This window comes from Stegostoma tigrinum, chromosome 40 (assembly GCF_030684315.1).
Source record: "Stegostoma tigrinum isolate sSteTig4 chromosome 40, sSteTig4.hap1, whole genome shotgun sequence".
In the NCBI taxonomy this organism is placed as follows: domain Eukaryota; kingdom Metazoa; phylum Chordata; class Chondrichthyes; order Orectolobiformes; family Stegostomatidae; genus Stegostoma; species Stegostoma tigrinum.
In genome coordinates this window covers 9,847,066-9,872,047 of record NC_081393.1, presented here as the reverse complement: position 1 = coordinate 9,872,047, position 24,982 = coordinate 9,847,066, and the positions used below count along the sequence as shown (strand labels likewise).

Sequence of the window (24,982 nt, the reverse complement as noted above, 5' to 3'; positions counted from 1 at the left end):
TTTCAGGCATCCAATTAAAACTGAATTGATTTTCAAAGGACCCTCCTCCAGTTGACAACATTCCTAAATGAATAGTTTATTCTTAACAATGAATTGGAGCAAAATTCATGTAATCCCCTGTTGCCATTCCTCTCTGGACTTTTCATTTTAAGCTTTTTGGAACCTAGGCTTTTGAGTTCAATGCTTGTTCTCTTTGACTATATTTCACCATGAAACTAATATTTATGGTTGATGATGTTTAAGAGGCCTGCCCTTTTCATGAAAAGACCAATGGAAAGGCATAGGTGAACTAAAAGGAGAGTCTGAATCTTAAAATGGCCTGAATAAGCACCAAAATTGTCAACACAAAAATAAAGCTTTGAAACCTTACTTGGAATCATAGAATCCAATGGTTCCATTGGGTCCATACTGACCCTCCGAACAACATCCCACCCGGACCCATACCCTTACCTTATCCCTGTAACCAGGTATTTCCCATGGCTAACCTACCTAGTCTGCACATCCATGAACGCTATGGGCAATTTATCTTGGCCAGTCTTCCTAACTTATACATCTTTAGACTGAACTATGTAATGGGAGAAGGCCACTTGGCCCATTAAGCCTGCTTCATCAGCACAGACTTACTTTCACCTCCTCAGAAAGTATGGCAAACTGCACAGATCATTTCCAAGAATAGTACTCAGTGTCAAGTCTCTCCTAGTTTGTGCCACCTAGCAGCAGTGATGCCCTTCACAGTATTGGCACAGCTGGATGTTACAAAAGGAGTCAGACAACTTGGCTTTTTTCAGTGATTTCATCTTTAACTATTTGTTCATAATGCAATTGATCTGGGATGGTGTTATGCTGGTGTCAGCTTTCTACTCAAGCATGAGGTTCACCATAATCATACCATTCAGCCTTCAGGCTCCTTAACTGTTAATGCAGGTAACCGCTGCACTGTAATATGTGATCACATCGCTGATACACTTTTGGGATATCACCAGTTGGCTGATCTCATACAGGACAGCATTTGGGGTTATTTCCCGTTGCTGTCAGCATATTTGGGAATGCCAGCTCTGAACTGCAACAAGTGAACTTGCTGAGAAAATTGTATGTGACTGGACATCATGAAAAATTGGGCTTCCAATTCCCCCAAAATTGTTAAAGAGCCTTCCATGATTCAGTGCTCATATCATCTGAGTTCTTCTATCAGGAATACCTCAAGACATTAGATATTTTTGCTTTCAGAAGAGAGGAATGGAATGGTGACTTGTTATACCTTCAGCCTATAAGATTTATGAGACCTGTCTATAATTTTCAATTCAAAATTGAATGCAACACAAGTGGATTATACACATTGTTTGTGGGCACAATCATAATCTGCAATGTTTCGTAAACACAATTTCTCCAAACCTTTGCTAGTCTTTCTGGATCACCTGGGTGCCGAGGAATGACCTTCTGCAGTCTCTGGAAGCCATAGTCTATTGTGGGCTCATTCAGTGCTGTAGAAACAAAGAGAAATTAATCATATTAATTGCTGCAAGGTTGAATTTTATTGTGCACTGTCTATCACACCATCAAACTCTTGTGATTTTGGTTTTCAGTTGAGAAGACTGAAAAGCAGGACATCACAATTGAAAGGAGTCAGAAGTAAGGCTCGTTAATTTAGGAGTCTTCTTTGATCTTGGGTGGGTGTTACCTTAATCTCACTGATCAGCCTAGTGGGATAAGAGCATAAAGATGAAATTTTGAAGCCAGTTAGTATCCAGATTGGAAATTTCAGAGTTGAAGTCAACAAGGTGCATGTTTAGTGTGTCACTTGACACACTTTGAGAACTTAGCAGGTTGTGTGGCTGCGTAAGCATTCACTAGAAATGATACAAGTACCTCACACATTTATACCTTCCATACTCAGAAATACTGGTGAATTCATTTTGCGGAGGCAGGGATCTTGTCAACTGGCTGGAGAGCTGATGCAGACCCACATGCACTCTTTGAGGTGAAGTCCACAAAATTCTTTGGTCAATCAGGCATTACTGAGGCTACCAAGAGGTCCTTCACTTGAAATTAGAATGCTGGGGACAGATGTCCCACTGAGTAAGAACTGCCAACCAATCAGAGGTTGGCAGCATTTGGACATGACAGTGGCAAGGAGGAGGTTGTGGCTGCTACCACGTGGACACCTCGGATCATGGAGGATCAAGATGTGATTTTGTGGGTCTTTGGCTTCTGAATTGGAGGTTATTGAGATAAGGGATAGAAATTTTGATGCAAGGGAAGGACATCTCAGCAAACATCCATCATTGCCCAGTGCTCAGTCTCTTAATCAGGAACTGATTATCTTGAATCAAGGTTTCCCCCTGCCTCAGCTGAAAGGTTGCTCTGACTCCTTTATCTGTTGGACATATCAAATTGTGGAAGATGGCAGACTGATGCCCTTCAGTGGTCCCTAATTCATGACATAAGGGCATCAGCTGGTGGTGAGATGCTAATATCTACCAAGGGGACTCTTGTGTTGCACTGCTTGTGTCCATACCACTGAGCCAAGGAAGCCTTGATTTCAACTCCCACCTGATCCAGAGGTGTGTAATAACTCTGAACAAATTGATTCGAAAATCTCTAAGGTCAGTCAGGGATACACATAAAATCACAAGTCAAAGAATATTTCAGATTCTTTAGTTGCTATTTCTTGTTGCAAGGATCGTACATGAAGTTAACTTGGGCTGCATTGGTCCTATTCCGAGTGCATCAAGGCCCTCACTCAATACTGCTTATGATAAATTTTTAGATTTATTTATAGATACTTATTGTATTCCATGTGTACTAATGCTTTATGAATCTCGAACAACATTTCCTATTTGTCTCATTGAAGCTTCACAGAGTGTAGACATATGCCTTTCAGCTCATCATGCCAAAAGCAGTAATTCAGTTACTTCCTGTCTTTTGCTCTGCTGCTTTTCCTCTTCAAGTATTTCACCAAATCCCTCTTAAAACTTGGGGGTTGATTCTGCTCCACCACCTTTATGGCAGAGGTCAAAAATCACACAACACCAGGTTATAGTTCAACAGGTTTATTTGAAGACGCAAGCTTTTGGACTCTCACTCCTTCTTCAGGTGTCAGTAAGAGAGGTGGCATCAGACATAGAATTTGCAAGCAAAAGATCAAAGGGGTCATAGAACTGATTCAAATATGTTGAACAAACCTAAGACGGCTGTTAAATTTTTATCATTTAGAAAGGTTTAATGTGCAAATTCCAAAATTTCTTTCAAGTTAGTGCGCTGAGATAACTAAAGGTTTTGTTAGTTCCCTCAGTATACCAGAGGTGATGTCCCAGGTCAAACAATGCATTTTAGATGTGCGGCCTTGTTTAGAATCTGGCCGTTTTCTGAATTTTCTGAAGAAGGGTCTAGGCTCGAAACATCAGCCTTCCTGCTCCTCTGATGCTGCTTGGCCTGCTGTGTTCATCCAGCTCTACACCTTGTTATCCCCGTTTCTCCTAGCAGTTTCTACTATCTCTATCAAGTCAGACTGGTTTCATTTCTAAAGCAGGAATTTATAAATGCCACATTGACTATCTACAAGTAGTGTGCTTTTTGAACAAAATAGAGTGTATCTGCAAACACAAATCTGCAAATGCAAATTCACCCCATAGATTTATATATGTGTGTGCGTGTGCATGCACCATGGCATCCTCTGCAAGATATATCATATCTTTGACATGGATACTACCAGCACACGTAACAGCACCATGCACAATGTGCACAGCAGATACTCATGTGACTCAGCCAACATTGTCTGTCTCATACACAGCAGACAGGAATGCCCCAAGGCATAGTGTATTGGCCAAACCATGCAGATACTATGACAACGGATGAATGGACATTGTGCAACAATCTCCAGACAGGGATGCACCCTCCCAGCGGGAGAATACTTCAGCAGTCAAGGACATTTGACCTCAGATCTTCAGATAAACGTCCTCCAAGGCAGACTTTGGGATACACAACAATGCAGAGTTGCTGAGCAGAGGCTGAAAGCTAAATTGGGTACCCAAGAGGACAGCCTCAACTGGGATCTTGGGCTCATGTCACACTAGAGGTCACCCCACCATACTATACACTCACACGCGCGTGCGTGCACGCGCACACACACACATTCTCTCTCTCTCACACACAAACACAAACACACACTCTCTCACACACATACACTGTGCATGTCTCTCTCTCTCTCTCTCACACATATACACACACACACACTCTCACACATATACACTCTGTCTCTCTCTCTCTCTCTCACACACACACACACACACTCTCTCTCTCACACACACACACACAAATACATGCACACACACTCTCACACACATACACTCTGTCTCTCTCTCTCACACACACACACATACACACTCTCACATACACATACACTGTCTCTCTCACACACACACACACAAACACAAACACACACTCTCACACACATACACTCTGTCTCTCTCTCTCTCACGCACACACACACATACACTCTGTCTCTCTCACTCACACACACACACACACACTCTCTCTCTCTCAAACACATACGCTCTGTCTCTCTCACACACAAACACAAACACACACTCTCTCACACACATACACTCTGTCTCTCTCTCTCTCTCACACACACACACTCTCTCTCACACACATACACTCTATCTCTCTCTCTCACACACAAACACAAATACACACTCTCTCACACACATACACTGTGTCTGTCTCTCTCTCTCTCACACACACACATACACACACTCTCACACACAAATACAAACACACACTCTCTCACACACACACTGTCTCTCTCTCACACACACACAAATACATGCACACACACTCTCACACACATACACTCTGTCTCTCTCTCACACACACACACACTCACATACACATACACCGTCTCTCTCACACACACACGCAAACACAAACACAAACACACACTCTCTCACACACATACACTCTGTCTCTCTCTCACACACACACATGCACACACACTCTCTCACACACATACACTCGGTCTCTCTCTCTCACACACACATGCACACACACTCTCTCACACACATACACCCTGTCTCTCTCTCTCATACACACATGCACACACACTCTCTCACACACATACACTCGGTCTCTCTCTCTCACACACACATGCACACACACTCTCTCACACACATACACTCTGTCTCTCTCGCTCACACACACACACACACACACTCTCTCTCTCTCTCTCTCACACACACACACACTTCGTCTCTCTCTCATACACACACACACACACGCACACACACACACACACACACACACACACACACACACACACACAACACACAGTAAATCTGTGGGATGAATTTACATTTGCAGATTTGTAATTGCAGATACATTCTGTTTTGATCAAAAAGCATATTATTTGTAGACATCAATGTGGCATTTTATAAATTCCTACTTTGGAAATGAAACCGATCTGACTCCAAGTTGATGCACAGCCAGATTCTAAACAAGGCCGTAGACCTAAAATGCATTGTTTAACCTGGGATGTCACCTCTGGTATACTGATGGAATTGACAAAGCCTTTAGTCACCTCAGGGCAGTGACAGGAAAGAAATTCTGGAATTTGCATATTAATCCTTTCTAAATGATGAAAGATTTAACAGCCATCCTGGGTTCATTCAACATATTTGAATCAGTTCTATGACCCTTTGACCTTTTGCTTGCAAATTCTGTGTCTGATGCCACCTCTCTTACTGACACCTGAAGAAGGAGTGAGAGTCCAAAAGCTTGTGTCTTCAAATGAACCTGTTGGACTGTAACCTGTTGTCGTGTCATTTTTGACCTTGTCTACCCTAGTCCAAAACTGGCACCTCCACATTTTTGGCAGAGTTTCAGGGCATGCTGACTCCTTGTAGAGGAAAGAGAGGAAAAAAATTGGGAATAAGGCTGCTTCACCTGGCAGAATAAACGAAATGGCAGAAGCCATAATCTTTGAACTGACATGAGGACAAATGAGTGTTGTGAATATTCAAACCCAGGGGACTATGGATGCTCTGCAATTGAGTTTCTTCAAGGCTGAGGGAATGATCAAATTTAATGAGGATTGTTTCGGCAAATGGTGTTGAGCTTGATTGTGTTGAATGGTAAAATATGTCCCAAGAGATGAGATGATTTTCTGCTGCTCCAATTTCTTAAGTTCTTATCTCTGAAGTTTGGACAGCTCAAAAGAAACTGATGTGATGAGTTCCTTTGCTGAACTTCTTTGTTTTGGACAGCAAAACACAATTCTAGTAATAAGCAAGATGATGACCCTTAACCTGAAGTAATCATTTAGTCAAAAGCAGCATCAAGGGTTGCGAGCATAATGTAAGTTAGTGGAAATCAGTAGAAAATGTCTCAGATGGTTGGAGCCATACCTAATACCCTTTACCAGAAAGAAACATAATTGTGCATTTTGAACACCAATCATCTAAACCCTAAGCCACTCATCATCCTGGTTTGGAAATATATTTTGTTCCTTCAGCATCATTGGGTCAAAATCCTGGAATTCCCTCCCAAGTGGGCTTGGAGATCTGCCTGCAGAACAGGCATTGTAGCAATTCAAGAAGGCAGCTCACCACTACCTATTCAAACCAACTAGGAATGGGCCAGAAATACTGCCCCAACCTGCGATAACCACATCCTATAAATGAATAGAAAAACAAACGCTGTGCTTGCTGGAAAGTTGCATGAGAAGCCATGTAAGATACACATCCCCATCCCATACAATCCAATGAAGTCATTTGGGACTGGAAGCACATGACAAACAGAAACAGAAGGAGTGGGTTCTGTCAATCACAGGCCTTTGCCTTACTGTTCTAGTGATTGAACTTCCAAACAGAAGGCGTGTTCCATTCAACAAGTATGAATTGGAGCTAATACACTTATAGAGTCATACTGTATGGTAACAGACCCTTTGGCCTAACTTGTCCATGCCAACCAGATTTCCTAAACTGAACCTGTCCCATTTGCTTGCATTTCGCCTGTGTGCCTCTAAACCTTTCCTATCCATGTACCTGACAAAATATGTTTTAAATGTTTGAATTGTACTCACCTCTACCACTTCCTCTGGCAGCTTGTTCCATACATGCACCACCCTCAGTGTGAAAATGCCACCCCTCAAGTCCCTTTTAAATCTTTCTTCTCTCACCTGAACCCAATCCGTCTGGTTTCAGACTTTCCTATCTTGGAAGAAAGACCTTGGCTATTCACCTTATCTGTGTCCCTCATGATTTTGCAGACCTCTGTGAGGTCACCCCTCAGCCTCCTGTGCTCCAGGGAGAAATGTCCCAGCTTATCAGGCTTTCCTTATAACTTAAATCCTCCAATCTCAGTAACATCCAAGCAAATCTTTTCTGCACCCTTGCCTGTTTAATAACATTCTTCCTTTTGCAGGGAAGTCAGAATTGTACGCAGTACTCCAAATGTGGCCTTACTAATAATGATCTGTAACATGATGTCCCCACTTCTGGACTCAGTGCTCTGACTAACGAAAGCAGGTGCGCCAAATGCCTTCTTCACCACCCTGTCGACCTGTAACGCCACTGGCAAAGTACTACGTACCTGTACCTCTGTTCAAAAACACTCCACAGGGCCCTTCCATCAACTGTGTAAGTCCTACACTGGTTTGTCTTACCAAAATGTAACACCTCACATTTATCTAAATTAAACTCCATCTCCCATTCCTCAACCTACTGGCCCAATTGATCAAGCACCAATTGCATGATTAGATGATCTTCTTCACTGTCAATTTAACGCCAAGTTAGGTCTCATCCACAAATTTACTAATCATGCCTCCCATATTTTCATTCAAATAGCTTATCTAAGCGATAAACAGCAGTGGATCCAGTGCCAATCCCTGCAGCACATTGCTGATCACAGGCCTCCAATCTGAACAACAATCCTCAAACACCAATCTCTGTCTCCTCCCATCAAGCCAATTTTGTAATCCATTGGCTAGCTGTCCTTGGATTCCTTGTGATCTAAATTACTCAGTACTCGACCATGAGGAACCTTGTCGAATGCCTTGCTAAAGACCTTGTAGACAATGCCTGCCATTCTGCCTTCACCTATCTTCTTGATCACGTCTTCAAAAAACTCAATCAAGTTTGTGATGAATCACAAATTTCCGATGAACAAAGGCATGCTGACTATCCCTATTCAGTCCTTGCCTTTCCAAATTTTGTAGATTCTATCTCTTAGAATCCCCTTTAAAAATGTATCCGTTGTTCCTCACAGCCTTTCTTAAATAATGGCACTACATTAACCACCCTCAAGTCTTCTGGCACCTAACCCGTGGCAGTCGATGATACAAAAATTTCTGATAGCAAGCTTGCAACTTCTTCCCTAACTACCCACCATATACTGGGATACACTTGATTGGGTCCAGGGGATTTATCTACCTTTGTGCATTTTAAGATGTCCAGCATCACTTCTTCTGTAATGTGGACTCTTTTCAATACATGACTGTCTTCTCAGTGCCTTAAGAATACTCTTAATTTATCTAGGCTATTCATAACATCCACAACTTGACGAGCTGATACTCAGAATACCTAAACACCCAATTGCTCCATGTAATCTTAGCATTACTAACAGTTTGGCACATATGTCTACATAATTTTAAAAGGTCGCAAATCCAACTGGACTTTATGACAGATCAGTTGTCATTCTGAACCCTGTATTCGAATTGACAGTGTGATGTAATTGCTGGGTTCTTGCCTCTGAGATGTCACTGAGACTCTGAGAAGTTGTGGTCTTCTGCTGGACTTACAAAAGTAATGTTTCTGGGGTGACCTTCAGTCATTGCTGAACAAATGCCATCTTGCAAATAAAACAACATCCTGTCTTATTGCAGAACCATAAAAGATCCCGTGTCACTGTTTAAGTAGAATAAGAGAGACCGACCTGTACTGTAGTACAGCATTGAATAATACAGCAATGAGGGCATTTACTCCACCATTCCTGTGGTAGAACTATTTGTTTAAAGTTCACGTGTTCCTTAACTAACAAAAAAACAGATTCTCTGTCACTCACCTCATTACTGTTTGTGGATCTTTGTAGTGTGCAATTTGACTGTTGCATTTGTCTCAATAGAAATATTGATAACACTCAGCTGTGGAGGTGTTTAAGATATCCTGGTAATGTGGAAGGTGCAGCTGAAAATGCTCGTTCATCATTTGTGGCAGTGACCTCTGTTGCTCTCTTTGAATCTCAGGACTTTGCTTTTTTTTAAACATGTCTTCTCAATTTTTTTGATTAATGCACATTCACCCTCGATCACTAAGCCCATTGTCTCCGGTGCAGACTATGTTGTATTCTATGTTAAAGATACTTTATAAATCCAAGTTGCTTTCCTCGTTTTTCTGCTTCCAGTTCTCTCTCCCAACCTCAAGGCACTGGCTCTTGTTATAAAACAGTGAAACAAATTCTGACAGTTTTCTATCACACCATCTCAGACACCTTTCATCATATGTGCATCATCACAGGCAACATTACTGAGTCCAGTCCTGATCATTGACAACCAAATACTCTTATCTTCCAGAGGAAGTCACTGAATAGGAAGGAGACAGTTTCCTCTTCCCAGCCCAATATCATTACCCTGTACGTAAACTGGATGAGGTGAGCTCAATCAGCACAGACCCACATCTTGAACCCTGAGAGATTCCTGCCCTGAATGTTGGGATCGGCCCAGCCCCCAGGGGTGTCCTTGTTTTCAAGTGATTCCAGCCTTTTGACGTATTATCAACATGAAAATCAGTCACTGAACTTTCTCCTACTTTTTTCACACCAAGTTTTCTGTGGAAGCTGAGAATTCCTGTAGATATTGGAACACTGAAAGATTCTGTACGTTGCAAAATAGTTGCACCAACTCAGGAAGATGATGACTGAAAAGCCAAGTAAGGGAAGATTCTATTCATTAAGAGCATGCTAACAATTTCCAACAATTCTCTAGGTGGTGATTTTAATGTTCCTGAGAAATATATTCTTGCAAGTAATTTAATAATTCACCAGTGGGAGGAAATGCCAGTGGCAATTACATCATCAGAGAATGTTCATCATCCTGTTTGGGATGCTAGCCGGAGAGCTTGTGGTGATAAAAGGCTCCCCAGAGCACAAGCATGTGGTGCTGGAGGTGAGGCGGGGGGGAGGGGGGGTGGGGTGGTTTGGGATGGTTTAGTGCCGTTCTGCTCCTCAGGTCCATTGTCCTAATAAATTATTGCCTCCACAACATACAGCTCACAGATGGAGCTCAGCAATGCAATTGCAGCTACACTCCAGTGGGAAATTATAGAGCTGGAATGGGTAACTGCATTTAACCCCTTGTGAGACTAAGAGTATTCATAAGGCAGGAGTTTGTGGAGATTTTGAGACCCATTTCTTAGCATTCTCTCCCTCTGATAGCCCCCTAAAAGAAAACACCAAGGTACGGTTTCTAGGCAACCGAAGATTGATTCTGTGAACTTAAGCATTTAATTTTCTGTCTGTTCAAAGCTTTTTTTTTGTTTTCTTATTTATTTCTGCCATATTTCTCCTTTTTTTTATCTTTTTGCTGGCCGTCTTGTCAGTTCCTCACACTCAAGTGACTATGAGTGAGCTGGAGAATTTCAGTGTGCTTACGCATCTGCTAAGGACATCAGTGTCCTGATCCTTGGCCTGACCTGACATCTGAACATGTCAGCTTTCCAACAAGCACATGATCAGGGGAACAGGAACTCAAATCATATTCTCCATTCCAACATATTAACGCTAAATCTTTTCAACACAAGGGGAATTAGAGGATCTGGGGATCAGGTGAGAAAATTAAATTTGGCTGCAATTTTGCAGAACAGCACAGCAAACCGAGTGGCCACAGTACTAGTTCTGTGAAAAGTAGGAACTGGAATCCTTGGCTTCTTAGGCAGGCACATGGAAACATGGAAAAGCTTTTGTACATCTTTCACACAGAAAACACATATGTAAGCTGACTAATTTTCTCCTAACCTTCTGATATTCATGATGGAGAAAAAGCTTCATTGCAGAGCTTGGTTTGATAGCAAATGTGAGATGGTTGCAGAAAAGATTTTCTAAAGACTTTGGAAGGCTCACTGTGTTTGACCTGTGCTTTGTGTTTGAAGGTTGTTGCTGACAGCTGGTTTTTGGATGGGTTAAATTTTGAAAATCGAGCATTTTAAAATTTTTGATTACTATAGATATGAGTGACAATTTGTTTAATTTTTTGTAATTTTTTAATTGTAAACAACTGAAAGCATACTGGGAAATCTGCTGTTGAGAAAGCATCTCTCCTAAATGTGACTGAATTGCATAATATTTTGAGATTTTTTTAAATCTACCTGTTCAGGATTGTTCTGACACAACTCTGGAGCAGGTGACATTTCAACCCAGGTTCCCTAGCTCAGAGATAGGGACAGTACAACTAAATCTCGAGAGCCTTTGCACAATTTTTACATGATTGGTGACTGTTTGTAAATGGCGTTGTGGAGAGGCTGTTGAATTGTGTGTTCAAGTATTTTTACTGATTTCCGCAAAGGGTTATTATGGCATCTTATGGCATCATTACAGGAAACTACTGAAACCCAGAGCAGTTTAACGTTATGTAATGCATAATTTGTTCTCAATTTTGTTTTATCAGCTTCTGGCTGCAGGTACTTGTATGCCCTTGATCATCATAGTTCTGCTATTTTGATGTTAAGTGAGTTTTGACAAAGTGCTCAATGTTAACTTGCAGAAATTTTGGAACGAAAAATGGCTTGGATTAATTCAGCATTCCATTATTCTTCTCAAGGTGGTTTCAAAACACTTCACTTCCAGGAACTTGCATTGATGTAGCTCCTTCAAAGCTCGTAAAACATTCCAAAGCATTTCACAGGACTGTTAACAAGCAAGATTTTTTGGTCAGGCACATATATGAGGATAGATGACCAAAGTTTTGATCAAAATAGCCTGAAAGAAGGAAAGAGAGACAGAGAGATATGATGGCTTGTGGAGGGAATTCCAGACCATAAAACTGTGGAAGCTGAAGACATGGTAGGCAGTAAAGTGATTAATATTGGGGAGGCCAAGGTTGGTTGAAAGCAATGTTGTGAGAGCACTCTCGGGCTGGAGGAATGACAGAGCTAGGTAAGGACAAGGCAGTGTGAAAGATGAAAACAAGGATGAGAAATATAAAACCAAGATATTGCCAGACCAGGCTCCAGTGCAGGTCAGTAGGCATGTGAAATACTTTCATTGGTTCATTATAGTTAGCCCACAGTCGTTTATACCATGCAAACTCCCATGAACAGCATTGCAGTGATTTGCCAATTAATTGATCATTGGTGTGTTGGTTGATAATGAAATGTGGGCAAGCATATGAAGAAATATGTTCTCCCATCAGCATCATGGGATCCAACTGAACCACCAGAAAGCACCTCAGTTTCAGATTTTGCAGTGGGGCACAAGTATGAATGAGTTGTTCATCTCCCAGACCAGAGCTTGAGCCCGTAACTTCATGATTTAGATTTTAGGCTGTTGCCAACAGAATCACACTGATAGTTTAGGAAACTAAAAGTTGTAAGACAGGCAACTTGTTATTTCAGACAGTATTCTATACCCTCAACAACAGTCCATTCAATTCCTCAATAGCTTTTATGTGACTACTGTAGTGATTGTCACAAGATCAGCCAGCTGGATCTCATAGAATCTGAATTCTAACTGGGACTGTTAACCTGGTCCAATCAGGGAGCCCTGGATGACAGATAGAAAGAGGAGCCTCAGGGATTCTGCTCACTCTGAGAGCTGTCTCTGAGGGAGCTGGATCAGTGTCAAGGACTGTCTATGTGTAGGTGAAGGGTGACTTGGGTTAAGGATACCGGTCTCTGTGGAGTCATTTCAGTGGTGTTGAGAGACGTAACCATGCAAGAGCACCTACTAGTTGAAGTCCAAGTGGACTTCAAACATGCGCTACAACTGGCTTTATCATTGGAAAAGGCGGCAAACGGAGCACGAGTTACAGAGTATATGTCACCAGTCCGACTGAGCTTGGGGAACACCACTTGAGTGAAGGCAATTGCATAGCCTCAGTCAGGGTATATCCTAAACAGAGGAACTCTAGGTCAGCCCACAGCAAAACACAGCAAGACCAGTATACTCAGGAAAGTCCACCTACATCTTTTTTGGAACAGTTAAATTGCTTAGTCACATCCAAATCAGAACCAAATGGGATTGGAGATCTGCCTGCAAAGCATCTGATTAAATGGTCACCTAGTTCTCATGACAGTTCAGTGTTGTGGAACTAGTCTTCAACAAAATTCGCTCTGGACTCCAACCTTTAAGTCTGTGAAAAGCCATGGCTAGACTGAGAAGCCATACCAGGTAATCTTCATAGATTAAGCCTCCAGCTTTGTCTCTGTCCTCTTTTGAGAAGTAGCTGGCTCAGTTACCACTGACTGGAGTAAAAGCCTTGGCACCAAGCCTGATGGGGTGAAATTGTTTGAGAAAAATTCCACTCGATTGGCTGAACATTTTTCATGTAGAAAATGGTTGCCTGAATGAAGTCCTAATGAAATACCATAAGTATTTTGGGATTTTCTGGGGACTAACAAAAGAGTCAAGGCCACCTTGTATGTTCACCAGGAAGGAATTCCACAATTCCGCAAGGCTCATCCAGTGCAGTTCTCCTTATAGGCAAAAGTAGAGGCTGAAATCAAAGGCTAGAAAGTAAAAAAATTATCTCTAATCATCAAACCAGTCCAGTTTGCGGATTGGTCATACTAGCACCAATCAGACTAATTGTGAAGCCAGAGGGATCGGTTCACCTTTGTGGGGATTTTAGTAAATGGTAAATTGCTTTTCACAGCAAGGTAAATACTCAGTTCCCCGCATTGAGGATTTGTATAAAAGCTGGCAGAGGGGCCTGTCATTCATATAGCTTGTTCTTTTAATTGCGGTTAAATGGGATTTCTGAGAAGGTCTCTATAATTAATATCCACAAAGGTTTTACCAATGTATGAGACAGGTATTTAGGGTATTATCAGCCTAAGCAATTTTTTCACTGGATAATGGAGAAGATTTTACAAGGTGTATCCCACATTGCCATTTATCTTGATGATGTGCTAATAACAGGGAAGACCAATAAGGAGCACTTAAAGAACTTGGACATAATGCATAGACATTTTCCCAGGCAGGCATGCCAAGTGACCTAAATGGGCTACAGAGTTGACAAGACTTTGCTACACATATTGGAAGATGACGTGAGGGTGATCAAAAGCACCCTGGCTCCCATATCTGTACTGTAGTTTCCATCTTTCCTTGGGCTGGTGAATTCTTCAAGCAAGTTCATATGTAACCTGGCCTCCATCCTGGCAACTTTGCATCACCTCTTTAGAAAGGGTCAGCCTTGGAAATGGTCACATAACCAAGCCGCAGCTTTCAGGGCAATGAAGAAACAGCTATCGCCCTCTCAGATATCAGCACATTATGATCACAAGCAAGATCTGGTATTGACATGTGATGCCTCCCTGTTCGGTATCGGGGTAGGATTAGCTCATAGGTGGCCCCACAGAGAGCAATGCCCAAGAGCAAATGCGTTCAGGACTTTGGCTAATGTAGAGGGTAAATATGTTCAGATAGAGAAGGAAGATTTGGCGGTTTTATTTGGAGTCAGGAAGTTCCATCAATACCTTTACGGATGTAAATTTGTAATAATAACGGACCACAAACACCTACTAGGTCTACATAAAGAGGACAAAGTAGTGCTGCTCTTAGCTACATGTTGGAACACTGTCTAAGAGGCTAAGTAGCAAATGGGGGTATATTGAGCCACCTCCCACCAGCAGATAAACCACCAGTCATGCCACCACTGGTAGAGGCCGTAATGGTTTTAAATTTTCTGGACACACTTCCATTCGCAGCTGGTATCATACATTGGACGCAGAAAGGCTCAGTCTTGGAAAAACTGAAACAGCTGGTGATACTACGGGAAACCAAAAGGATATCACAACCAGAAATGAAACATTTTTGGACCCGGAGAGACCAGAACGCAGTGGAGGTTGGCATATTTTTATGGCGGTCAAGAGTGACTGTCCTGAGCAGAGGTCGCTGCCACATATTGGCTGAACTTCACAAGGGTCATCCAGGTGTTTCTAAAATGAAGATGTTAGAGCTAAGTTATGTCTGGTGGCCAGATTGGGTGCAGACATAGCTGCATTGATAGGGCAGTGCCCAGAGAGCCAAGAAGGACAAAAGTTACTCCACATTTATGGGAATGGCCAGGTAAACCCTGGAGTCGGTTACAAGTCAACTATGCAGCTCCTCTTATGGGCTCAATATTCTTAGTCATTGTGGATGCCCACTCAAAGTGGCTAGACATTCAAAGTGTTCGTTTGTTAAGCAGGGGGACGAAGATAGAAAAACTGTGTGTAGCTTTTACAACACACAGACTCCGGGAGGCATTGGTCACAGATAAAGGGCCATCATTCACCAGCTGGGAATTTGAGTATCTTCTAAAGTCGATGCATATTCATCATATATTAACAGCTGAGATGGACATGATAGATGTCACCACCTCAAAGTCTTTTGTTTCCTGAAGAGGAGAAACATTCCAGGCACAAGACGTGAGCCACAGTGCATTACACACCACCTGCATCAGAGGCAGAGTTGGGGAAACCTGACCCGATGCTTAAACACCCCAGGAGGAGTACAAAAGAAGAGAACCAGCCCAGGCCTCAGACTCAGAGGAGAGGGGCTACAGTGATAATAATGAAGTGAGGCAGGTAGAACCTCAGAGAAGCTGAGTTCCCTGGTTGGGGCTGTCCACCTGATCCAATCAGGGAGCCCTGGCTGACAGACAGAAACAGGAGCCTCAGGGATTCTGCTCACTCTGAAAGCTAGCTCTGAGGGAGCTGGACCAGTGTTAAGGACTCTTCACACGTGCAAGTAAAGGGTGACTTGGTGATAGGATATCGGCCTGAGTTATTTCAACAACTTTCTTCTTTGTCAATAGCTCCTTCAGTTCCTTGGAGAGATTGTTACAGATAGACTTCAAGCTTGCAAACATTGATCATATCAATGGAATTAGTATTTCTCTGTCAGAAAGTGCAAGACCTAGCAACATACTACAAATTCTCCATTGGAAGCCAGATTTAACATGCAGCTCAGAGAAAATGAAAATCTTGTCTTAGTTGGTTCTTAAGGTCCTGGCAACGTTAAGGTCAATTTCACCTTCAATGAGTATGGTCTTTGGCAGAAAATGAATTTGGTATATGGCAAGTCAACAGTGAAAGTTGGTAAACTGGAAAATGTAATCAAGGAGGACATCAATTCAGCTAGATGGTCAGTCAGAGAAAGTCTTACACTGCAGCAAACATATACTGGAACAAGTGTCAGAATATCTGAAAGCAAAATGGAGAGTGTATTCTGTGTAATCTGTGATGTACCTGATCTGCAAATGTTTAACAGGAAAGATTGGAAGGAATAAACAATGCTATGAGCTCACACTGTACTTATCCTGAGGAATGTCCATCTCTCCAACAGCTCACTACACCTGATCTGAATGAATCTCTCTAGCCGCGCATGCCTGTGTCCACCTCTGTACTCTGAATCTATTCTTCTGTTTGTTCTCTGCTTGATTTTCACCATGAGAATTTGATTGATTTTGTGAATTACTTTTCTCAAGATACATTTTTCTTTTGACCTGCTGTCAAATGTTCCAGTGCAGATCTCTTTGTACTTCTGATCATTTTTTTTATAATCAAACACATAAGCAAGAAATTGTCCACATTTCTCACTGTTAGTGAAGTATTCTGAGATACATTGATAAATGACAATTATGTATACATTAAGTTAGGTTTGTAATTTTCTACATGATTCCCAAGTCTATGTATGAGAACTTGACCTGGCATTCTATCTTTGCTCTGAATTTCATCCCAACTTTCACACTGATAACAATATAGATATGCTGTTTAACGCTAAATCCTCAGAGTTTCCAAAATGCTAAATTTATAAAAGAAATGTCTTTCAAGCCTTTTGTGCTCAATCTTCAGATTCATTGCTGTGTCATGACATTTTTGTTGAAACAGAATATCACAGCTGCCTGCAGAATACTCATGGTAAATGGTGACCAGCTGAAATGTGGAAATTCCTGAATGTTCATTGCACATTATTTGTTTTCTATGTTTCTGTGTTAAAACAAAGGATGCATACCAACATATAAACGTGTCAAGAGGTGCCACGGGAGAAATGTGCATTTGGAATGGTAAACTCTTGTGACATACTAAAGGTTAAAGTCAATGGGTTCAGCGTCTTGCACTGTGGCATCCCTGCATCAAATTAAATGGGAAGTGTATCTGAATTTCTTGTCAGATTTATATTACATTTTATTTAATAACTACAGGATGGCATGAAGTTAAATATTTGACAAGCTGATGTGTGCATTGGGGAATTGGACTGGGAGCAGCTCATTGAATATAGTCAATACTATACTTAGCATCACTTAATCCTCCATGGGGAGTGTTAATGTTTGCTTTAGGACTTTAATAATGCAAATTTCAACTGGAAGAAAATCAGCTAATCCATACACGATTGAGCCTGAGAAAGCCGCAGCATTATCCTGAGAATTGGACTTGTTCCCACAGTAAATGTTTCCATCGCTGTGCATCATTCCTCTTACTTCCCATCACTTACTGTGTGTATAAAATCAAGCTCCTCTACCTGTTTCTATTTCATTGTTACTTTGAGATTTAATGCTTTACAATTAGATCTTTACATATTTTTCTGCATTTCAATCCACTGTCTTACTCCTGATTTTGTTCCATCTATAATTCATGCTGTGTTTTGTATTTGTCATTTTTGTCACTGTTTATGCATCTTTATTTTCCATTTTTATGGTAATATTGCTTTGAAAACATTCTGGGATAGAACAAATAGTAGTTACGATCTAGATTGGATAATTTCAATGTTTTGTCACTGAATGCCCACCCTGCACCTTCTGTAAATTTGAGTTTATCCAAAATTCTGCTGCTTGTATCCAAACTTGCAGAAAGTCCTGTCCAACCTTCACTAGAATGGCTGGCTGATCGCCAGAAGGTTATGCACAGCAGGGACTTGCATTTTAAAATTCCTTCATGAACTTAACACCCTCCCTCGCACCATCTCTACAATCCTTCAGAGTTTTTCAACTCCTGCAACTTTATGAATCTCCACTTTCCATCATTCAAGTGTTAACACGATTGCCTTCAGCAGCTTGAAATTTTCTTCATAACTTTCTCTACCTCTTTCTCCTCTCCTAAGAAAACCTTTAAGCGGCTTTTCATCATCGTCAATTCTAATATCTCTCACATGATTTGACATAAAAATCTGTGTTGCTACACACCTGTGAAGTCTCTTTGGATGGTTTGGCATTTCAAGCGTGCTATATAAGTACAAGTTGTTGCTATTATCTTAAGTACATAGCCAGACAGAGCAGAAAAGAATCACAGCAATAGAGCCATAACTTGCTGCCTCATGTCTAATAGCTTTGATTAAATTTTAGCAAAAAGCATGTCCATGAAATCCTCATGCATGTGGATCCATTTCCAACTCTGTTCGAAAGCAATGGTTTCACATATCGAAGGTGACGCATGGCTCCCAGAAGAGATATAAACAATTCTTATCAGCTGGTCTTCCAAGAGTGGTACTTAATACTATTTCATTCTAATTTATAATTTTTAGGAATAATGACACCTGACTTGTAGGACATCTGTCATTGACTTGTTGGATATTTTTTTCAAACCTCTCATGCAGTTTTCTGTACATTCAGTGATGGAGCTGTTGCAAGTAAAGCTCTGGATTAATTCACTGTAAAAATAAGATGAGTTCAGAGCACTAATCAGCTGAACACAAGATCAAATCATTCAGTGGGATATAAAACCTTCTTTTTGATCACTGAAAGCAAAATACTGTGGATGCTGGATATCTGGAACAAAAAAACTATGCCAATGACTCGGGTGAAGGGGCTGAATATATGATTGCTAAATTTGCTGATGGAACAGAGATTGTTTGAAATTTAGATCGGTACAACATCAGATTTTACTTGGACAGACTCTTTGGCCTTTCACCCCAGAGTGTGCAAGATCTCAGGCACCACTGCCAGATGTTGTCCTCTTTATTCGTGCATCTCCATCAACTCAGAAATGGCCAAGTCCAGATGCTTATCATCTTCAGTGAACTCAGTAGGGGCCTGTTCTGCAACAGTCCTCAGAATGTCAGAGACCTCAACTGCAACTTGCTGTCAGAGCTTTGGGACCATGTCAGTGCTGTGCTCATCAGAATGTGATTCCAAGCCAAACCTAGATAGTGAATGTCTCTGCCCTAGAGGGTGGGTAGGAAAGCCTTTACAGTGCATCTTCTGAATGTGCCAATGCTTCCTCCTCAGCACAGTGCAAAGCATGAAGCTCTTTCCTTTTTTTCTGCTGATTTGGGAGGGGATCCAATGGCTGTATCAAAAAACAAAGTTTCGTCAGTGTCACAAACTGCCACCCTTACCCAAGATGTTTCTAAGACTTTGCCGCTCGCAACAGCAGAGTGGAGACCTTCATATTCAATAGGTGTACATATCCACTCTCCTGTCCAGCATAGGTGCAGTCCCATTGGTTTCCTTTCAGCTTCACTGCTTGCTCCTTGAAGGGATTAAGGAGCCTTATGTTGGGCAGACACTACCATCCAACAATAGCCTTGAGAACTTGACAGATTTGATTCAGGAAGGATGCTCCCAATACTGGGGGAATCCAGAATCAGGGATCATATTAAAAAGATAAGGTCTGAGATGAGAAGAAATTTCTTCACCCACAGAATACTGAGCCTGTCGAATTCACTCCCAAAGAAAGTGGTTGAGGACAAAACATATGTTTTCAAGAAGGAAAAAGATATAGCTCTTATGGCCAAAGGGGATAAGAAATATAGTGGATTGGGAGGGGGAGTGGTAGGAGGATGGGATTAGGGTATTGAGCTTGATGATCAGCCACAATTATAATGAATGGTGGAGTTGGCTCAAGGTGTCGAATGACCTCCTCCTGCTCCTCTTTTCTATGCTTCTACATGTTATATATTTTGAGGGAGAGGTTGCTGAAACACTGAGCCATTCTCTTTCTGGTGTCAGACATCTACGGGGTTGGGTGGGGTGATCAAGGAGGAAACATGATGCCCCTGGCTTCCAGAAGGTAAGGCGCTGTCTAGATACATTTCAAATATGTTACCTGGATGTTTGAGCCTGAGAGGTTACAAGAGGCTTCAAAACTTTCTGCTCATAAGATTTGGCATTCTACCTGCGTATGTATATGCAATAAGCTTGGTAAAGTATAAATAGGCCAGTTCAGTGCTAAAGGATTGGTAGGTAGAACATAAGCAGGAATGTTTGAAATTGTTGACTTTGACAAGAACTACAGAAAAGTGACACTTTTAAAAATAGAGTTAACAAAATTCTATAATACAAGGGATTGGCATGTCCTCACAGATGAATAACAAAAAATTAATATACAGGCACACCAAGTTGGCCAGAGAGCTAATGCAGTATATATTGCAGAGGGAATAGAATGTAAAGGGAGCAGTGCTTTGCTACAGTTGCACAGAACATTGTTGGGGCCACATTTGGACTACAATGCACAGTTGTAATCCTTATTTTCAAGAAAATATGTAGATACTTTAAAATCAGTTCAGAAAAAAAATCTGCTCACCTGATACCTAGGCTGGGGGAAAAGTTAGACAGACTGGTTCTGTATCCAGTGGGGTTTAGCAAAATAGGAGGTGATCTTCTTGAAACATACAGGTCATAAGGGGACGAGGCAGGGTGGGTGTTGACAAGATACTTTCCCTTGTGGCATGACTACAACCAGAAAATCCTGTTCAAAAATTAGGAGCAGGAAAGTAGATTTGAAGCCACAGTCAGATCAACTCCAAGTGATTGAATGCCTGACTCCTGATCCTAATTTGTACGTTTGTAAAATTTTGGAGTGTTAAGCAGATGACGCAGTATTGGTGGAGAGCGAAACAGAGTTGATGTTTCACATGGAGGACCTTTCAGCTGACCAGTGTTGTTACACCTTGCTGTGTTCACTTTCTATGATCCATTGTTTGTTTCTGTTCTAAGATTCAGTCAGCCACTGCCATGTAATTAGCTCCTCTCAAGGTTACTGGATCACCCTACATTCAGTCCACCTTTGCACAGAAATGTGGATCGATGAATGTGTCATTAGAAATATTCTCAAGTTATTTCCAATAATTTAACAGGTCAGTTCCAGCCTGTCAACTTTCCAACTCTGGCAGAATTCTGAGGAAAGGTTACTTGACCTAAAATGTTAACTCTGATTTCTCTCCACAGATGATGCCAGATCTGCTGAGTTTTTCTAGCAATTTCTATTTTTGTCTCCGATTTGCAGCATCTGCAATTCTTTCCATTTTTCTTAACTTTGTAGCTCTATTTGTCCTCCATTCCAAGAGTATTTTACAAGGTGGAATACTTCTGGAGACTAGCTCCAAAACTTCCAGCAGCTGCATTTCCAAACCAAGAACTGACTGAAAAATAAGGTTAACGGCACAAGGAGACATCCAGATAAAAGGGTAAAAACTGTTACTTAAAGTGGCCAGATTTGATTTGAGGAATAGAAAACACATTTTGTATTGCTGTACTGTAATTCCATGCACTTTAGCATTAATCAACTATAACTTTAATGCCAACGATCTTTTTAGATTTTGATGCTGTTTTCCATTTTTCTCTTAATAAAACTTTACAATACCCATTTCACTGCTGTGGGTAATGATGCATTTCAAGTAAACATTGCAGCATTAGAAATTCTTATTGATAACAAATCCTCTTTAATCAAATGTAGTATCATATCAGCAGGACAATATTTTCCCTCATTATCTCTAATCATTATACAATAGCTACTCTTAAGAAATTAATACCTGATGACAGTAATGTGGTGCATTTCAATTTCCCTTGATCAAAATTGTCAACTTAATGTCCAATTGTGCTGAGCTGTGGATAGTTGTGGATTGTGTAACATTTGGATTGAGACAACCCTCACAACCAACAGACAGAGGAGGCTTCCATGCTATTATACCTATCTCATCAGCACTCATCCCACTGCTTGAGCAATTCTTTCTCTGTTTTGTGAAACTCTTTCAAAATTGCCATAAGTCAACCTACCTGTATAAATGAATCTTCCAGGTGCACCTTTGCAGAATTGTTTTGACTTGTACGAAAGTGTGACCTCCACCACTCCTGGAATGTGTCGAGGAGGAGTCTGTACTCTAATGGCATGGGGAGTAATGAGCTGAAAGGCATGAGAAGGAAAAGGTGTTTGGATCCGAATTTTGCTTTGTAGCTCTCATCAAGTTAACTGTGACTCACTTACAGCTTTTTCAAAATCTGACTTATTTCTGTTAGCCATCCAAATTCTTCAGTTGGACCAACTTTTGAGTGCCATGCTAGACTCTGCTGATTGCTCTGCAACAGAACTGAAATTATTCCACTTATTTATCAAAATGATTTCCCCTCCTTCTCTAATTTACTGGGGTACAGTTCCACAGGACTTGGCAAACTTCATGCACCTTAGTCAATGTGATATCTTTCCTGTGTGAACCTGGGGAGTGAGATGTTTTAACTTGGGCCTGTCTTATTTTTCCATGATTTTCACAGATTCAGTTTCTGGCTGGGGTCGGTAAGTGGTAAACAAAAGTAGGAATGCTGATGAACTGCTTTCATTTCAGCTCAGTAATCTACTGCAACCAATTGTAGCTCCCTTTATGCTGATCTTACTGAATTTAATGAACTGATCATTTAACTAGAGTGAGCCATTAGATCATAAGTTATAGAAAAATTAGACCATTTGGCCTATCAAGTCTGCTCTGTCATTCAGTCATAGTTGATATGTTTTCTCAACCCCATTCTTCCGCTTTCTCCCCAGAACTCTTCATTCCCTTAACAATCAAGAACGTATCTACCTTTGTTTTAAACGCACTGAATGACTTGGACTCTACAACCCTCTGTGGAAATAACTTCTAGAGATTAACGATCCTCTGGCTAAAGAAGTTCCTCCTCATCATAGTTCTCTGAGGCTCTATCTTGGATCCAAGTCGCTCCTAATAATGGAAACACTTTTGCCACATTAACTATATCCAGGCCTCTCAGTGTTCTGTAAGTTTCAATCAGATAATTTCCTCATCCCTCTAAACCTCATCCTGTACTGAGTCAGAGTCATCAACCACTCCTTGTATGAAAAACCCTTCATCCCCAGGATCATTCTTGTTAACATCCTGTGGATTCCCTCCAATGCCAGCCCATCCTTCCTTAGAAATGAGGCCCAAAATTACTCACACTATTCCAGGTGCAGTCTAACCAGAGCCTTATTCAGCCTCAGTAGTACATCTCTGTTATTGTATTCTAGCTATTTCGAACTGAATGCACGCATTGCATTTGCCTTCCTCACTGCCGCCTGAACCTGCATGTTAACCGTCAAAGAATCCTTGACAAGGAATACCAAGTCCCTTTGTAGTTCAGATTTCCAAAGCCCTTCCCCATTTGGAAAATTGTCTGTCTCTCTATTCTTCTCACCAAAGTGCATAACCTCACATTTTCCCATATCTGCCACTTCTTTGTCATTCTCCTAGCCTGTCTTAATCCCTCTACAGCCTCCCAACTTCCTTAACACTAACTGTCCCTCCGTCTTTGTATCATTTGCAAACTTAGCAACAATACTGTCAGTTTTTTCATTCAGAGCCTGGGATTCTCTTGATCTTAATGGCCCCAGTTCATAACAAACAGCGACATTACTAATAGAAACATCAGGAAGCACGGATATTGCTGAACAGACTTTCAAAGCCCTAATCATAGCTGGCATACTAGACCATGAGTAAGGGAATTGGAACTCAGAACAGAACTACAGGCCATTCAAAAAACACTTGAGGAATTCTCAAATTCATCCATCATCTTTTAATCCAACCTGTCCATTTGAATGAGTTTTATCAAAGTCGATCAAAATTTGTTTGCCTAAAAAGAATGATTGCTTCAGTGGTAACCTACCTCACTCCAAACAAGCATGGTGCCAAACAGAACTTGCAATCCATCGAAAAAATTATCCCCAATAATGATGACCATGGCACCCCCAGTTGTCCAACCTTCACTTGGGCTGATGGCTTTGATGCATGGTGTAGCTACGAGAGTGAAGAAATTAGATTAATTGCATTTTTATCTTTCATTACACTGTTCCCTTGCCTTTTCCCTGGTTCCTTTTCATTTCCAAGCAGGTCATCCTATTCCCTTTTCATCAACCTGGCCCCACATTAACAATGGTAAAATCATGACTTAGTTATTTTCATTCTTTCCCCAGTACCGCAAACTGTGTGATGTTGGAACCATTACCCTGCCTTCTTCCTATAATCTAAAGATTTCAAATAGTTGTTTTCGTTCTTACTTTGAGGTTAAGGTTATTATTCAAAATGACTCATTACCCCTATAAGAATGTGAGAACTTGAAACAAGAAGAGGCTCCTGAACCTCTTTCAACCATGAGTAAAATCATAAAAACCAAAATAACTGTGGATGATATAAATGAAGAACAGAAACAGAAGTTTCTGGAAAGGCTCAGCAGATTGGGCAGCATCTGTAAGAAAAAAAAATCAGACTTAACATTTAAGATCTGGTGACCCTTCCTCAGAAATGAGGAAGGATCACCAGGCCCAAAACATTAACACTGATTTTTTTCTTCACAGGTGCCACCAGACCTGCTGAGGTTTTCCATCAAAGATAATGGGAACTGCAGATGCTGGAGAATTCCAAGATAATAAAATGTGAGGCTGGATGAACACAGCAGGCCAAGCAACATCTCAGGAGCACAAAAGCTGACGTTTCGGGCCTAGACCCTTCATCCCACAAAAGCTGACGTTTCGGGCCTAGACCCTTCATCAGAGGTTTTCCATCAACTTCTGTTTCTGTTCTTGAGTAAAATCAC

At 41.2% G+C, this 24,982-nt stretch overlaps 1 protein-coding gene across 5 annotated transcripts in view; it reads right to left on the bottom strand.

The window, feature by feature from the left end:
• The window catches only part of LOC125448084 (transcription factor COE2), a 246,260-nt gene that overhangs the window by 45,134 nt on the left and 176,144 nt on the right, over window positions 1–24,982 (bottom strand). For all 5 annotated transcript variants that reach the window (XM_048523092.2, XM_059641079.1, XM_048523091.2 and 2 more), the window contains 3 exons: window positions 24,056–24,186; window positions 22,181–22,307; window positions 1,393–1,481 (listed from right to left, as the gene is read on the bottom strand). In XM_048523092.2, coding sequence (XP_048379049.1) covers window positions 1,393–1,481; window positions 22,181–22,307; window positions 24,056–24,186 — 347 coding nt within the window. The remainder of the gene's footprint in view (window positions 1–1,392; window positions 1,482–22,180; window positions 22,308–24,055; window positions 24,187–24,982) is intronic.